General features: G+C 37.9%; 1 protein-coding gene across 2 annotated transcripts; it reads left to right on the top strand.

Annotated features, from left to right (window-relative positions):
- Positions 1 to 3,568: 3,568 nt before the first annotated feature.
- Positions 3,569 to 11,889, top strand: LOC311285771 (butyrophilin subfamily 1 member A1-like). 2 transcript variants are annotated; one of them, XM_084401558.1, is made up of 9 exons: positions 3,569 to 3,776; positions 4,177 to 4,250; positions 4,376 to 4,723; positions 4,813 to 5,082; positions 5,320 to 5,427; positions 7,652 to 7,840; positions 8,225 to 8,269; positions 8,531 to 8,557; positions 10,774 to 11,889. In XM_084401558.1, the coding sequence occupies exons 2-9, from the start codon at positions 4,193 to 4,195 to the stop codon at positions 11,298 to 11,300; spliced, it is 1,572 nt and encodes a 523-aa protein (XP_084257684.1). In that variant the 5' UTR covers positions 3,569 to 3,776; positions 4,177 to 4,192; the 3' UTR covers positions 11,301 to 11,889. The 2 variants fall into 2 exon arrangements, with proteins under 2 accessions (XP_084257684.1, XP_084257683.1); XM_084401557.1 differs by lacking the exon at positions 3,569 to 3,776 and having other exon boundaries at positions 4,048 to 4,250; positions 10,774 to 11,874.
- Positions 11,890 to 17,359: the final 5,470 nt, after the last annotated feature.

The following is a 17,359-nucleotide window of genomic DNA, read 5'->3' as shown; positions in this document are numbered from 1 at the left end:
CTTAACGTTAGTTAAAGGCAGGGTAGGCGATTTGGTCCAGATTTTGTTTTTAGTTATGCTGGTTGAAAGTCTCTTCACATCCTGATAGTGTTCTAAATGTATTTATGTGTATATTTATATATTTATCGTCTTTGTAGGAAGGTGTTGGACCATAAAATGTTCGGTCCGAATGCAATGATATGATGTCCTACCTGCCAGTCAACATATGTATATTTACATACCTCTGCGCACCTGCTAGTGCAGACATCACCCGTCATCAGCACGTTTCATGAAGGGAGACAGATGTTAGACAGACGTCAGTCACAGGGCGCCACAACACAAAACAGCAGCCGCCTTTTACAGTTCCTCCTGAACTAAAACAACAAGCTAATGCTGTGTTCATGCCATAAATACTGTCATTTTGAAGAGATGGAAACCTGTGACTTTATACTCTGAGCAGTTTGTGACTCGAATGTATGCGTTTCTATATCAACACTATCAACGGCAATATGAATCCGCAGCAGTCAGATGGTACAGGTCAGTGCTCTGTAAGTTATGTTCATTATTACTGTAATGTAATGTGCTTTGAGACACATGGTAGAGATAAGGTTTAACAGTGTCTCTGTGATGCTTTTGTTTGCTCTCTGCTGTGTGTTCATGTGTTTTGAAGGAGGCGTGTATGGAGACGCTCTGAAGGGAGGGTGGGATCTAATCCTTTCAATATAGCTTGTTATTGCTAGCCTCTCTGAAAATTGCAGTAGTTATTAATCTTAGTTAATGTTATTAATAACATTCCTACGGGAGCCTGCAGTTTACATTAAACGGGTACAAGCACCGCCGGCAGGCGAACGGGGCATTGAATTAAGTTACAAAAATAAAATGTTGTCCCTTATACACAAAAAGTGGCCTCAGACCTCCAGCACTGAGCCCAAAATCAAGTGGTGGTGCTGCAGAGCCAAATGAAGTCCAGCTCCCCCTCTCTGAACGTAAGGGGTGGAGTTTGACCTAGTCCAGCTGACCTGCTCTACCTCTGTGGATCTAATGGGTGGAGTTATATTCAGTGAGTGGGGTTAGGGTAGAGTTAGGGTTTGGTTGAACCGTCTAGCTGGACGTCAAGCTCCACCCATTGGCTCTGCAGCCTCTGGCAACCGGTAGCCCCGCAGCACTACCCTAAAACTCGCCCTTAACACGCCTCCATAGAACAACCACACTAACTCACCATTTCACCAGTTGACTGAAAACTGGCTAGATCGCAAAATGAGCATGACAGAAGCGAATGGTATTTACTTAAAGACTTAAAATACTAGTTCACTTCAGAATTAAAATTTCCTGATAATTTACTCACGTCATCCAAGATGTTCATGTCCTTCTTTCTTCAGTCAAAAAGAAATTAACGTTTTTGAGGAAAACATTCCAGGACTTTTCTCCATATAGTGGACTTCAATGGGGTCCAATGGTCGAAGGCCCAAATTGCAATTTCAATGCAGCTTTAAAGGGCTTTACACGATCCCAGCCGAGGAATAAGGGTCTTATCCAGCGAAACAGTCTGTCATTTTCTAAAAAAAAAAAAAAACATTTATATACTTTTTAACCACAAATGCTCATCTTACACTATACTCTGCGATGCGTCACGCATTACATAATCACATTGAAAGGTCACGCGTGTTCTGGGTCAAAAATGTAGGGTAGGGTGAAAAAACATCTCTTTTTCTCCTCCAACTTCAAAATCGTCCGACACCGTTATTTTACCTTTTATTTATTTATTTATTTATTTATTTATTTATTTATTTATTGTAAATGCCGTCTTAGTCGGCACAAACTTAGTCTTTGTACATTCGCTGTTTAAATACTATAGGTCTGTACTTCCTTCCACCTACGTCACGCGTGACCTTTCAACATTATAACTTGTGGCACATCGCAGAGCTAGTGCAAGACAAGCATTTGTGGTTAAAAAGTATATAAATGTTTATTTTTTTTAGAAAATGACAGACTGTTTTGCCAGATAAGACCTTTATTCCTGATTAACTCGCCATGAGTTGCATAGCAGCGCTGACAGCAAATCAAGCCAATGACAAACACAAGGAAAACACGCAAAAATGAACACACAGACAAATATACCGAAACAGATTCTTTGACTCACTTATTTAGACTTGCCGCCACTACTGGCAAAATTTTAGATCACTAATCTCATAACATTATTCATGCAACTGTACAGTATATAAACATCTAAATAATAATAGTATAGCAATAGTAAAAATATATAGTAATTTCTGTCAGTAATGATTTTGTTCGTTTACCAATTCCAGCTGTAAGAGCCATCATGCTCTATTTTAAATGTCTGTTGTAGTTCCACTGGAGAACACTGGGTGGAGTATGGGTTTAGGGTATATATGTAATCAGAGAGCAAGAGAGGGCAGGGCAGGTGTAATGGGGAAGCAAACAATTTTTGACCGTGAGGATCATGAATCATGTAAGGACATGCTTACTGTTGATTACAATGTGTTTGAGCATCAGAACTGAACCAAAATAAAGAAGATAAATGCAGTATTGGACTGGAAGTGTATATGTTTGGAACCACGCGTCAGATAACCCTACAAACACCTCTAAGGGACAAGATGGTAAATTGTCGCTACACCAGCGTAATGTCAAAACAATGAAAAATGTGTGATTTTTTTTTTTTTTTTTAAACATTCAAGCATGAACACCTATTCTAATAGGCCAACTTTGGAAAAGATGATACTAGGTCTCCTTTAAAGATGAATTTGTTAAGATTATGCTTTAAATAAGAAAATAAAACTGTATGTTTTGCCATCATCACATACAACTCACCCATAATATTCCACTGGTTTTTGAAGTATTTGAGGCCAAAAGTTATGATGTGAGAAAGACCAACGAGAAACAGCAAATACCATAATGCTAGTTCTAATAATAATTTTGGAAACTATTGTGCATAAGCCGAGATATTAAAGATGCACACAGTAATTTTTATGTTGTGTTGTAAATGACGCCTAACGGCATGAATCATCGTCAGTGACATCATGCAACAACATTGTAGAAATGCTCTGTTCTAGTCAGTCATGATTTGTTGAAAATATAAACAATTAGTCCACTGATTTGAGTCAATGTGGGAGAGCATGATTTTAAACCAAATTTTTTCAATGAGAATTAAATGACTTGAGTTTAAGTTTCTTTAATGTGATGAGAAAGAAAGACTGGCTCCAGCAAACTAGTGCAATAAATACACTAAACTTATGGGACGATTCGCGAACTAATGACATTTCGATCGATTCATTTTGATGAATGTCTAAAACTTTGTGATACTTTGTCTCCTTTTTTTTCTATTATCTAAACTTATTTTATTTTAAATTTACGTAACATTTTAGATGAGATTTATATTATAATGATGTTTTTTTTTTTATTTCCAGAATAAATATGTGATAAACTGTCTTTTGACATTTATTTCTGGTATATTGTCAGTGGGGTCACAGTTCTCTCTATATTTGTGGATGCGTATATTGTTTCATCATCCACATTTGTGTTCACTTTTTTGTTTAAATCCATGTAACATGTCTGCCATATTTCACATCAGATTAAAGTGAGGAGTGTCAGTCTGTGTGCCAGAAGAAACTACAGCAGGTTTATCAGCCTGAATGATGGGAGGGACTGTGTCTGTTCCGGTGTTACAAGAGAAAGTGGAAATAAAAGAGGAAGGATCTCCTTGTGATCGTAAAAAAATCTTTCATATGGACACAATTTATTAAGACACTCTTGAGAACACAGTGAATGTTGAGTTGAAGGTAAGTCATGGAAGAATCAGAAACACATTTACCTGAAGTCTGGCATGAGTGTGGCTTGAGGACCATGTTTGAGTTCAACAGGTTTAATGCATATAATACTTAATCTTGTAAATAAATAAAAGGTTTCTGAATCAAAATTATAGATATATGTGCATTTTTGAAAATGAAATCCTGATTCAACAACCTTCAACATGTGTTTATATGTATTTATTTGTACTACATGTAGATTCACATTGTGTATTTATATCCTGCTTTGTCTTGATCCGGTTTAACTGGTTTCTTTCTACAGAAAGTGATTGTAAATGTGTATCTCGCTTTTGGACAGGAGGTTTAGTGTAAGTATTATAAGGCAAAGAGCATGTATGCTGACACACTTTTCTGTAATGTTTTCTCTTTTTAGCATCTGTGTCTCAGAGATGAAGTTCATTTGTTTGACTCTCCTGCTTGTTAGTGGAATTACAGATTCAAGATCAGGTAATTTATTCATCATTGTGAATAATACTTTAATGTTGTTCCAGACAAACAGTACTGTGCAATAAATATAGAGTAAAAACCTTTAAGATGTGTAGTTCAGATCTGCTCTCTTTCTCTTGTAACAGAGCAGTATATAGTAGTGGGACCTGCAGATCCTGTATTTGCTGTAGCTGGTGAAGAAGTGATTCTGCCCTGTTCAGTCAAACCCAGCATCAGTGTTGTGGACATGAGAGTGGAGTGGTTTAGACTTGATCTGAAAGACCCAGTGCATCTCTATGATGATCATGAAGACAGAAACACAGAGCAGATTCAGTCCTACAGCGGAAGAACAAAACTGAGTCATCAAGAACTACAGAGAGGAAACGCATCACTCAAACTCTCAACAGTCCGAGTCTCTGATGAAGGACTTTATAAGTGTTTTATTCAGTCTAAATCCTGGTCTGATGATGTCACTGTTGATGTCAGAGTTGAAGGTGAGGAAACCAGTGAGAACTAGCATGCTCTTTTCACTGAACAAACTAACTTTTCAGAATAACAACAGAATGTTCTTGTTGATCTGCAGCTGTAGGAAGTCCTCCAGTGATCACTGTAGATGGGTTTGATCGTTCTGGAGGGCTTCATCTACAGTGTGAATCTGAAGGTTGGTATCCTGAACCTGATCTTGAGTGGCTGGACAGTGAAGGAGTCAGTTTGAGTTCAGAAACTACAGAGACACACAGAAACACAGACGGATTCAGTGTCAAACACACCATCATTGTATATCACAGTGGCAAGATTCACTGCAGAGTCAAACTGAAGCATCAAATGCTGGAGACACTGATTAACACCACAAGTACGTACTGACTTCTGTTACTCTGTCATGTTCTCATGATATTTTTGATGCAGTAAATATAATTAATGATTATCAGCTTATTATGTAAAGCTAAAAGCAATAGCAGCATTAGGTTTATAATAGAGTTTTGTATAAAAATGTTACTGTATGTGCCATTCAGAACTGAACATTATATAAACACCTGTAAAAAATATGTTTGATTTACACAATGTGCTTATTTACTGATTTGTTTTGCAGATAATAGGTTTATTTCTTGGAGGACGTCAATCATCCTGATTTCAGTTTTTGTTGTGCTCGTTGTGATTGCTGGAATACTGATAGCTGTGTTTGTTCATAAAAACAGAGGTAAAGTTCTTGCTATTTTATATGTTTTATGTAAATATATAAGTCAGAATGGGGATAATTTTTTACATATTTTTTTATTTCTATTTATGAACATCTGATTCACTTAAACACACACAGACATCAACAATCAGTGTATGAATCTCAACAATTGTGACAATCAATAGTTTCATGTCGCAGTGCATGCTGGGTGCCAGCATAGTACAAAACTCCCAGTATGCATTGCAGCATGAATAAATTATACAGCTGAATGGTCTTACCTTTTTATGTGTTTGCTTGTTTTTTGGCAATGTTTTTGTTTACTTTTTTTGTAGCCGGTTTTGTGATGTTCAGAGTATTATTATTTTTTTGATTGTCAACATTGTTGAGATTCATGGGCTGATGTTTGATGTCTAAGTGATGTTATAACTCTGTATTTGTGCATGATGTGTTTTTAATATCTTCATTATAACTGATTGCTGTTGGAACTCTTGCTGTAGTTTAACACTGGTGGTAATGTAAAGTTTAAGTGTGTCAAAAATGTAACACTTAAAGGATTGAACACTGGATGAGATCAAGAGACTCATCCAACGCTCTAATTGTTTTCTTGTTATTTTATATATTTTTATGTAAATAAATATGGCAGCCTGGGGATAGTTTTTTACACATTTTACTCATTTCTATTTCTGAACATCTGCATCACTTAGAGACAGACATCAACAATAAATCAAGAGACCACAAGATGATTGTCATTATCAACACAAAACAATCTGCATTCACTGATCACATTTTCTCTCTTTTCGGCCATAAATGTCCCTCATAAACACACAGTTAAAGCAGCCAGAGAAAAACACGTTAACAGCACTTAATTATCTCATTAACTATTTAAAAGGTTTCTGTTGTCTGAGTTTTGTGGGTCATCGTTGTGTTTAAGAGTAGAGTCTGTGCTTCAGTCCAGCAGAAGATCATGAAACACTGATGTTATTCTGCCTGTTGCTTTATTTAAAACAGTAACTGTGTAGTTGCTGACAGTGATAAGCTGTTCGCTAATTATATTAGTTCATGCATGTGTGCTGTTGTTAACTAGCAGTTATATGAAGAGATTAGAGTTAAATTGATGTTTCTTGTTTTAATGTTGTTGTTTAATTTGGTTCACTTTACTGTAAGAATTTTTTTGTGGATAAACGATTTTTTCATTAATATGCTCACATAACTAGCACACTACAAATTACTTAAATGGCAATTGGCCAGTTTAAGGCAGTCAGTTTCTGCAAATGAAATGAGTTAAATCATGTTTTAATTTTGTGCAATTGTGCTGGCAATATTTTTCGCGACAATTTCTTACAGTAAAAACTGCTTTACTTTGCAGGAGAAGCTGCTGCCAGTTAATTACTGCACATTTACAGTGAAATGTTTTACAGTAATGATGATTTTTTTTTTTTATTATTGAAAATGTTTCATTTGAAGTCACGATTATGGTGATTATTGTTTGCTGTAGTTGAGCACTTGATCCTTGACCTTTGACTTTTTATTATTTTTCACCAATTGCAATAGTGTTAAATTGAGAACACATTGATAAAGTACAGTAGATCAGCTGAAGTTTGTCTGCTTTTAAACTGGTCAGTAATAAGTGAAGCTGGTAATGCTGTTTGTGGAGTTGTTTAATCCTCTGCTGAGATCTTCACAGATTTAATTTATTTGATTTGTAGTTTGTTTCATTGGCTGACATCAGATTGCTTATTTGCCATTGAAATGAATTTAAATGGTAATAAGAAAGTTGTCAACTGAAACATTTGAAATAAAATAATCATTTACAATTTAAATAAAAAACAACTGAAATAAAATAATTATTTATTTGGTTGAACTAAGAAAATAAGCCAAATAAGGTGAAATGAACATGAACTTTGGTATAGAAAACTTAAATTAAGTTCACTTTACTTAGTTATTTACAAATACTTTCATAGTTATTTATAAACAAAAGTTCAAATAACAAAAATGTTCAAGTTGAAAATACTAAGTAAATACAACTTAACTGAGTCCATGTAAAAAGATAAAGTGTTGACAGTAGTGCATGTAAGACAGATATTGGCTCACGCATCATGTTCATTGATGATGTGAAGAACTGAGGAAAATGTCTTTGTCTCAAACACTATGAAAGTATGTATAATAATACTATAAAATGTATGCATGTATATCAGCTATATATTTAATGCTGTTTTCTCTTCTTTATATCCTGAATTTTCTTCAGCAATCGATCAACTACCGAATGAGCACAGGACACTACAGAATGAGAAGAGGACACTACAGAATGAGCACAGGACACTACAGAATGAGAAGAGGACACTACAGAATGAGCACAGGACACTACAGAATGAGCACGGGACACTACAGAATGAGAAGAGGACACTACAGAATGAGCACAGGAAAATACAACAGGGTGAATCTGTCTTTATTAAGTTATTAATTAATTGCTCATTTAAAGTCTGTTTTCAGCCATAACATATCTACTCAACAGACTGTGTGTATTCATTTAGTTTTGTGTATATCTTGGATCCTGTAAATGGTTATCAGTTGTTTATAATGTATATTTATTCAGTCACTGATGTACTTGTGTGATGTTAACAGCCTATACACACAACTAATGATTGTAACTTGTTTGTAATTTCAATGTCAAGTCATCTTTATTTATATAGTGCTTTATGCATTACAGATTGTTTCACAGCAGCTTTACAGAGATAACAGGAAAATAATACAGCAAAGTTTGATTCTGCTGTACAGATCTATAATGTTATTTTCTCCTCTATTTCTGAATTTTCTCTAGAACGTGATCAACTTTTACAAAGTCAGAAGATTATTCTACCAAAAGGTGAATTTGTTTATATGCCTTTATTAAAATATTAATTACTTTTGAATTATTTTGCAAAACACTATTAATACACTGTGCATTCATATCTGTCTATACTATTCATTATATTTTATTATAGGATATACAGTATAAACTGTGTAAAGTCTTCTAGGATTTTGTTGCTCTTCAAGCAGTGATTAAAATTATTGATCTCATTATTGATCTAAAGATGAATTCTGTTATGAACCCTTTATAACTTCATACTTTCTGTTTCATAATTAGCTGTCCCACATTTAAGAACACACAGAGGTGAGTAAAATATTTAAAGTATTAAAAAGTATTTATTTTAAATTCATCATGTCAAACATTTATTCATTTATTATTATTATTATTGTTAATGTTTTTGGTATAATGCACCTCATAAATGCTATCAAATGATTATAAATGATCAAGGATGATATCCCTATTCTTGCATAAGAATTTTGGGTAACATGTTATTTTACAGCGTCCTTGTTACAAATGTTACATGTACTTTCCATAGTAGCAACAACCTAACAACCACCCAGAATGCCCTAGCAACTGCATAGCAACACCCAGGCAAATGCCTAGCAACCATCAGCCAAAATACCCAAATACCCTAGCAACCACCCAGAATACCCTAGCAACTTCATAGCAAAAACCCAGAACACTCTAGCAACTTAAAGCTTTTTAAACTACTTCAGACTTTCTGTTCAGGTTTTCTCAAGTCAACTTCAACGTTTGGTTACAAACTTTTTAATCTAGTTTACAATTAATGCAATATTTTTATTTTTTATTATCTTGTTCTAAAGTTACCATGATTCCTAATTACAGTGAGGAAAATAAGTATTTGAACACCCTGCTATTTTGCAAGTTCTCCCACTTGGAAATCATGGAAGGGTCTGAAATTGTCATCGTAGGTGCATGTCCACTGTGAGAGACATAATCTAAAAAAAAAAATCCAGAAATCACAATGTATGGTTTTTTAACTATTTATTTGTATGATACAGCTGCAAATAAGTATTTGAACACCTGTCTATCAGCTAGAATTCTGACCCTCAAAGACCTGTTAGTCTGCCTTTAAAATGTCCACCTCCACTCCATTTATTATCCTAAATTAGATGCACCTGTTTGAGGTCGTTAGCTGCATAAAGACACCTGTCCACCCCATACAATCAGTAAGAATCCAACTACTAACATGGCCAAGACCAAAGAGCTGTCCAAAGACACTAGAGACAAAATTGTACACCTCCACAAGGCTGGAAAGGGCTACGGGGAAATTGCCAAGCAGCTTGGTGAAAAAAGGTCCACTGTTGGAGCAATCATTAGAAAATGGAAGAAGCTAAACATGACTGTCAATCTCCCTCGGACTGGGGCTCCATGCAAGATCTCACCTCGTGGGGTCTCAATGATCCTAAGAAAGGTGAGAAATCAGCCCAGAACTACACGGGAGGAGCTGGTCAATGACCTGAAAAGAGCTGGGACCACCGTTTCCAAGGTTACTGTTGGTAATACACTAAGACGTCATGGTTTGAAATCATGCATGGCACGGAAGGTTCCCCTGCTTAAATCAGCACATGTCAAGGCCCGTCTTAAGTTTGCCAATGACCATTTGGATGATCCAGAGGAGTCATGGGAGAAAGTCATGTGGTCAGATGAGACCAAAATATAACTTTTTGGTCATAATTCCACTAAACGTGTTTGGAGGAAGAAGAATGATGAGTACCATCCCAAGAACACCATCCCTACTGTGAAGCATGGGGGTGGTAGCATCATGCTTTGGGGGTGTTTTTCTGCACATGGGACAGGGCGACTGCACTGTATTAAGGAGAGGATGACCGGGGACATGTATTGCGAGATTTTGGGGAACAACCTCCTTCCCTCAGTTAGAGCATTGAAGATGGGTCGAGGCTGGGTCTTCCAACATGACAATGACCCGAAGCACACAGCCAGGATAACCAAGGAGTGGCTCTGTAAGAAGCATATCAAGGTTCTGGCGTGGCCTAGCCAGTCTCCAGACCTAAACCCAATAGAGAATCTTTGGAGGGAGCTCAAACTCCGTGTTTCTCAGCGACAGCCCAGAAACCTGACTGATCTAGAGAAGATCTGTGTGGAGGAGTGGGCCAAAATCCCTCCTGCAGTGTGTGCAAACCTGGTGAAAAACTACAGGAAACATTTGACCTCTGTAATTGCAAACAAAGGCTACTGCACCAAATATTAACATTGATTTTCTCAGGTGTTCAAATACTTATTTGCAGCTGTATCATACAAATAAATAGTTACAAAATCATACATTGTGATTTCTGGATTTTTTTTTTTTTAGATTATGTCTCTCACAGTGGACATGCACCTACGATGACAATTTCAGACCCCTCCATGATTTCTAAGTGGGAGAACTTGCAAAATAGCAGGGTGTTCAAATACTTATTTTCCTCACTGTATAAAATATAATTCTTTATTTTATTATATGCTCATCTGTAAAGCAGACTTTTCAATATTTTCTGCAGTGAATGTGACTCTGGATGCTGATACGGCTCATCCACATCTTATCGTGTCTCATGATGGGAAACAAGTAAAAGATGGAAACAGAGAGAATGCAGTGGATGGGGGAAAAGACAGGTTTGATTGTTATCTTGGTGTTCTCGGGAAGGACGGATTCTCCTCAGGGTGTTTTTACTTTGAGGTGCAGGTGAAGGATCAAACTAAGTGGTATTTAGGAGTGGCCAGAGAATCCAGTAAGAGCTGCGATATCAGGCTGAGTCCTGATGTTGGATACTGGACTGTGGGACGATTTGATATGAGTTATTGGACTCTTGATTTATCATCTGTCCTTCTTTATCTGAGAGTAGAGCCTCAGAGGGTCGGGGTGTTTGTGGATTATGAGGAGGGTCTCGTCTCCTTTTATGAAGTGGAGTCTATGTCTCATATCTACACTTACACCGGTCAGTCTTTTAATGAGAATCTCTATCCATTTGTTTGTTTGGGTTATCGGTGGAATGAAAACTCCACACCACTGATTATCTGTGATGATTAATAATAAGATCAGTTAATGAATTAACATGATCAAGTCAAATAAAAATAAAATAAGTGTAACAGCCACAAATATGAACTATTATTCACAAATGTGGACACAGAAGTGTGTGTGAGGGGTTCATCTGATCACTGATCACCTGTTCCCCATCAGCACCTCCTCATCTCCACTAGAAAGTGAATGAAAGTCATCATGAAGTGCTGATCGCATAGTTAACTGTTTCTCCCTCAATAGTGTTTGGTGTTTGTTGATTAATGTCTAGATTAAGTAAAGCTGGAATCAAAGAACAAGCTCAAATATAAGACATTTTCATGTGTGTAATGTTTTGCTCACTACATCATTCCCACAATGCCATTTGTGTTATTCAGTTTTCATGACTTATATGTGGATAGCGTAAATAATTAGTGTCCAAACTTCTGATCCGACACAGATAAATAGATGAGTTTAAGTTTATTCATGTATTCATATATTCTTAAAGGGGTCATATAATGGTACATGCACTTTTACAAGTTGATTGCACTGAAATGTCTGTTGGCAGTGCCTGTACACAACCATCCTATCATGATAAAAATCCATCCAGTGGTTTTGTTTTAATCTCCTTATATGTTTGACCATCTCTGAAATCAAGCCGTTCGATATTGTGACGTCATAAGATCGTACGCCCCTCCCGCTATTGTGATTGACAGCCGTGTTTCAACACAAGACCCGCCCTGAGCAAGCTGTGACAGCCGTCGTCATAGTAGTCCGCCATTGTTGATATGCTGGAGTAGAATGGCGTCTAAGCGATTGTGGTGTTCTGTTCTTAGATGTAATAAGGAACACAGCAGTCATTTGGATGTTCCTAAATCCGAGCCATTGAAGAAGCAGTGGCTGAGTTTTGATTTTGAAGGATATGCCCAAAGGATTGACGCGGGGATTCCCTCACGGGGATTCCCCACGATCGTCTGTGCTTTCATGTTTGCGCGAATCATTTCACACCAGACAGCTTCACAAACGAGAAAAAACGGATCGGTACCAACGTGTTCCTGCTGAACCTCCAGAAGATGTGAGTGTAATGTTTTATTAACCTTTATATTAGTATTTATATTAATCTTTGCGAAATTTGCAAACCTTGCTGCAGGCTTCACGATGAATGCGTCTAAGGTTTACACTCAGGGTACATTACGGCATGTTTTCTATGTACGACGTTCTCAATATAATTCATAATCCCACGTTTATAACGAATAACACGTGGTTATTGTGTTAGATACGGTCTGTGTCCCAATGTTGAAGGCTGCATCCTTCGAAGGACGCAGCTTCAAGGATGCAGCCTATGCGTCCTCTGAAGGACGCACCATGTAGCCTTCCTAGGATTTCCTAATTGTGCAACCAGGTGTTCCCGATCACCGCTCCTGGCGCCAAGCAACGGTGCGAGAGGACAGCTGCTTTCCTGATCATTCATTTTTATAACTGAGTAAACAGCTATGGAGCCAGAATTGACTATTGTCATTTTTATGTTTTATATTTTACTGGAGGTCATGGTGTGCACCGGCGCTGCCGGATCATGTATTTTCGGTTTAGCCCTGTTTGAATACAAAACCCAATTTAATATAAAAAGTCCAGTATTTCTAGCGCTCGTCATCTGCAGCTGTCACGGTTGCCAGGCGACAAGAACAATCCTTCGTAGGCTAGACCGGTCCGAGCACTTCAGATGCGCCCTTTGATATGGGACGCTGCTGTAGTTAGCAACAATTTGTTAATATTGTGACAATAAGCCTACATTTTGTTACTTTAATTTTCGGAACTGCATATTTCGTTAAGTATTCACTTACAAATGTGAAGTAACCTGAAGTACTTTTTTCCCTCACATCACAATATGATTACATTACACTACACAAAAGTATATAATGTAACAACCAGATATTACTGTATATTGAAAATATACAGAAGTAAAATGCAACATAGCCTACGCAGTAATGCAGTAGTACCCTAATATAAATGCAGTAGTTATTAAAAGTACTTTTTTCAGGAAGCCGTCGATTGAATCAGCCCTGCAAACCTGTTGGTAGACAATTTAGTGGATAGTGGAAATATGCACTTTAACACTCTGGAGACCATCCCAGATGATGTCCCACCAGCAGGAGGCCTTACCAGGGGCAGCCCATCCCGGTCCAGCAGCTCAGCTCAATAGAGTCTACATCATTTTTTTCTTATTTTATGTATTGTAAAATTAAATGTTTATGTTGATTTTGATATGTTTAACGTATTTTGTAAATAGTTGGAAAAAGTACTTTTATTTGAAAAAATAAAAAGGTATAGAATTTGTTTCATGCAGAAAGTATTACTGTCATTACAAAAATAAACAATGTCCAGAACAATTCATTCTCTTTTATTTACACAATTAAAGTTGCATAAAAATAAATTTACATAATTTTTCTTTTAAAAAATAAAAGTGAAAAAAGTTAAACAAGAATATGTAGAAAATATATATATTTTTCAATCATTCTCTCAAGAAGAGAAAACAGCCTGTCCATCCTCTCCCTTCTTTCCTGTGCACTCCTCGCCTCTGCCTCCCTCTGTAGTTGCATTTCTTCTCTGATCAAGTCCAAAAACTCGTACTGTCTCGCCGCCTTTGTGCTGCTGCTGCCCCTGGCTCCTCCTCACCGTGGGCACCCACTGCTGAACTCGGCCCTGGTGTGTCCTCAGGGATTGAAGCGATGAGGACAGGGGGGTTGGTGCAATGCCTCTGTCCCAACACCTCATCCATGAGGACAAACCAGGGCCAAGCTTCAGCAGTGGGTTTCCCACTCACACCCTCTCCTGTCCCAGGACACTTGCAATCCTAAAGGCAGAGCAAATGAACCATGGCTTGATAACAACAACAGGACAATACATTTCAGCAAAGATGTGTGTATTACTTTTCTTTATAAATATATATATATAGACCCATTTTTTCCTGAATTGTTCTAAAAAAGCAGAAAAGGGTACTTAACACAGAGGAGCAATTTAAGTGCATTGTTAACACTGCAAAATATGACACATCAAGACATGCATACAAAATACTTAAGAAATCATATTTCTGTATACTAAAATTTGGTTAAAACCACATACCTTGCATGACAGCTACAAAAACACATAAAAGTGAAACCCCATTGCCTTATCTACTGCTTTTCTTATTGTTTTGGGCTTTATTGGGTGAGTGATAGCCTATTTCTTATAATACACAAGTGAAAATATTACAAATAGGTCGTTAAACTAATAACGTTATTACCACAAGTTTTGCCTAAAACTACCTGATAAATGAAGCCACGCAATGGTGACGAAGGAGTTAAGAAGAAGTTTATAAGAAAATTTAACTCTGGTTTCGCTAGCTATTTGAGTAAATGAAAACATAATACTTACATTTAAATGTGAATTTGCTGTCCACCACCGATCTCTAGTCTCGGCCGCCTTTAAAAATAAATAAATAAATGCTGTCTTCAACGGCGCGCAATGACTTATGGGGTAGAATAGGCCGCTAAGTGTCCATTTATGTATCCTTCTTTTCACGGGGAAACGAAGGGTGCATTTGGCGTCGCTTTTGAATCAGGGAAGCCTTCGTCGCGGCGCGATGACGCAACCGGCCTTCGAATACGGCCTTCGAAGGATGGAGAATTGAATTGGGACAGCCTTCATCGAGCCGCGGTGACGCAATCGGCCTTCAAATGCGACCTTCCAAGGATGCAGCCTTTGAATTGGGACGTCCTTCGTTGCGCCGCGGTGACGCAATCGGCCTTCAAATGCGGCCATCCGGCCTTCAAATCCGGCCTTCGAAGGACGCAGCCTTCACTTTGGGACACAGCTTTCACTTTGGGACACAGCTAATGTCTAATACGGTGTACCCACAGAACAGAGGGGCGGGGTGAGCAAAGCTCATTATCATTTAAAGACACATGCACTGAAACGGCGTGCTGAAAACAGAGCTGTTTTTGACCAGGTAAAATTAGTGTTTTCTTACAATACTAATGAGAATTTTTAATTAAAGTATATTACAAACTTTTAATTTAGACCCTAAAGAATCATATTAGCTTGTACAAAAATGGCATTATATGACCCCTTTAAGTGATCGCTTGTATTCTTCATCTTCATTCTTTTATTATTATGATGGATATCGTTCACCCAAAAAGAACATTTTCATGTCTTTCCAACCCTGTTTTTATTGTTCTATTAAACAAAATATTGAGATGTTATCAGTGTGAGCCATTACACAGTTGATGTTTACTGTCAAGCTCTTGAAGGACTAAATGAGTCTCATAATAACATGTGTTCTGAGTTAATAATGTCTGTAGTGGACGGATATCATGGGTTTCACAGTCATGTACGTGTTGATGATGCAATTTAAGTTCTGTTGCTTTTATATGAAAATAAATATAATGAACAAGACACCCAAAGTACTGTTATTTATTTCCCTTCGCAAGACGTGCTTATAAATCCTTTTTACTTTAATTACAGACATGCTTTTATATTTTTTATATTTATATAGTGTCCTGTTTCACTGATATCATCTGAAGTGTAGATGTCCAGATGTAGAGACCAATCAGTCTCTCAGGATCATTGTGAAGCTATCAAGCCACGCCCTAGCAACCATTTAGAGCTCCTTAGCAACAAGTCCCATAGACTTCCATTGAAAGAGATCAAAGGGATATCTCCGGACTGAATTGTGATAGAAACACGGTCTTGTTTCACTCAGGGCAGCAAACGGCCAATCATGAATCACCTCAACACTTCCTAGCCCCTCCCTAGCAACCATTGTCAAGCACCTTAGCAACCAAAATCCAAAGAGGGATATCTTCCATTCTGAATGTCACAGAGGCATGGGAGTTGGGTTATATCATTCATACTGACAAGCAGCCTTTGGAGTTTCATGATTGGCAGCTGCCAAGCCACTCCCTAGCAACCAAAATCCAAAGAGGAATATCTTCCAATCTGAATGTCACAGAGGCATGAGAGTTGGATTATATCATTCATATTGACAAGAAGCTTTTGGAATTTCATCATTGGCAGCTGCCAAGCAACTCCATAGCAACCAAATAGAGTACCCTAGCAACCAAAATCCAAAGAGGGATATCTTCCATTCTGAATGTCACAGAGGATATGGGAGTTGGTTTATATAATTCATACTGACAAACAGCCTTTGGAGTTTTATGATTGGCAGCTGCCAAGCCACTACCTAGCAACCAAACAAAGTACCCTAGCAACCATTTTGCAAGACATATCTCTGCATTAGAACATCATAAAGAGATGGGGTTGACACAAGTTTGACTCAGGGCAGCAAACGGCCAATCATGAATCACCTCAACACTTCCTAGCCCCACCCTAGCAACCATTGTCGAGCACCTTAGCAACCAAAATCCATTGAGGGATATCTTCCATTCTGAATGTCACAGAGGAATGGGAGTTGTTCATCCATTCTGAATGTCACTTCAATGGGACTCCATGAAGTGCTAAGCGGCTACATAAACAAACATCCTGATGCTGCTTTTATCATCGCGGGGGACTTTAATAAAGCTAATCTCAGGAAAGTCATGCCGAACTTTTACCAACATGTCACCTGCCCTACCAGAGGGAACAATACGCTGGATCATTGCTACTCTCAGTTTAAGAATGCCTACAAAGCCCGATCACAACCCGCTTTTGGCAAATCGGACCATGCCGCCATTTTCCTCACACCGGAATATAAACAAAGGCTCGTCCAGGAACCTCCGGTGCAGAAAGTGGTGACGCGCTGGTCCTCCACTTCTGAAACTTGGCTACAGGCGGCTCTTGATGACGTAGACTGGGACATGTTCCGGGCGAGCTCATCTGACGTCAGCGAGTTTACGGACGTAGCATTAAGTTTTGTAAACACACTAACAGAACAAGCAACGGAAACTGTAACTATCAAGATTTTCTCAAATCAGAAACCATGGGTGGACAAAAATATTCGTGCTGCAGTGAACAAACGCACGGAAACATACAACGCCGGTCTTCTGTCGGGCAATATGAGCGAGTACAAATCATCCTGCTATGCTCTTCGCCACGCAGTTAAAGACGCCAAACTCCGC

Source organism: Rutilus rutilus (genome assembly GCF_951802725.1).
Source record: "Rutilus rutilus genome assembly, chromosome: 1".
NCBI classification, from domain to species: Eukaryota; Metazoa; Chordata; class Actinopteri; order Cypriniformes; family Leuciscidae; genus Rutilus; species Rutilus rutilus.
Note: the sequence above shows the minus strand (reverse complement) of the source record. Positions and strands in the feature narration are given on the sequence as shown.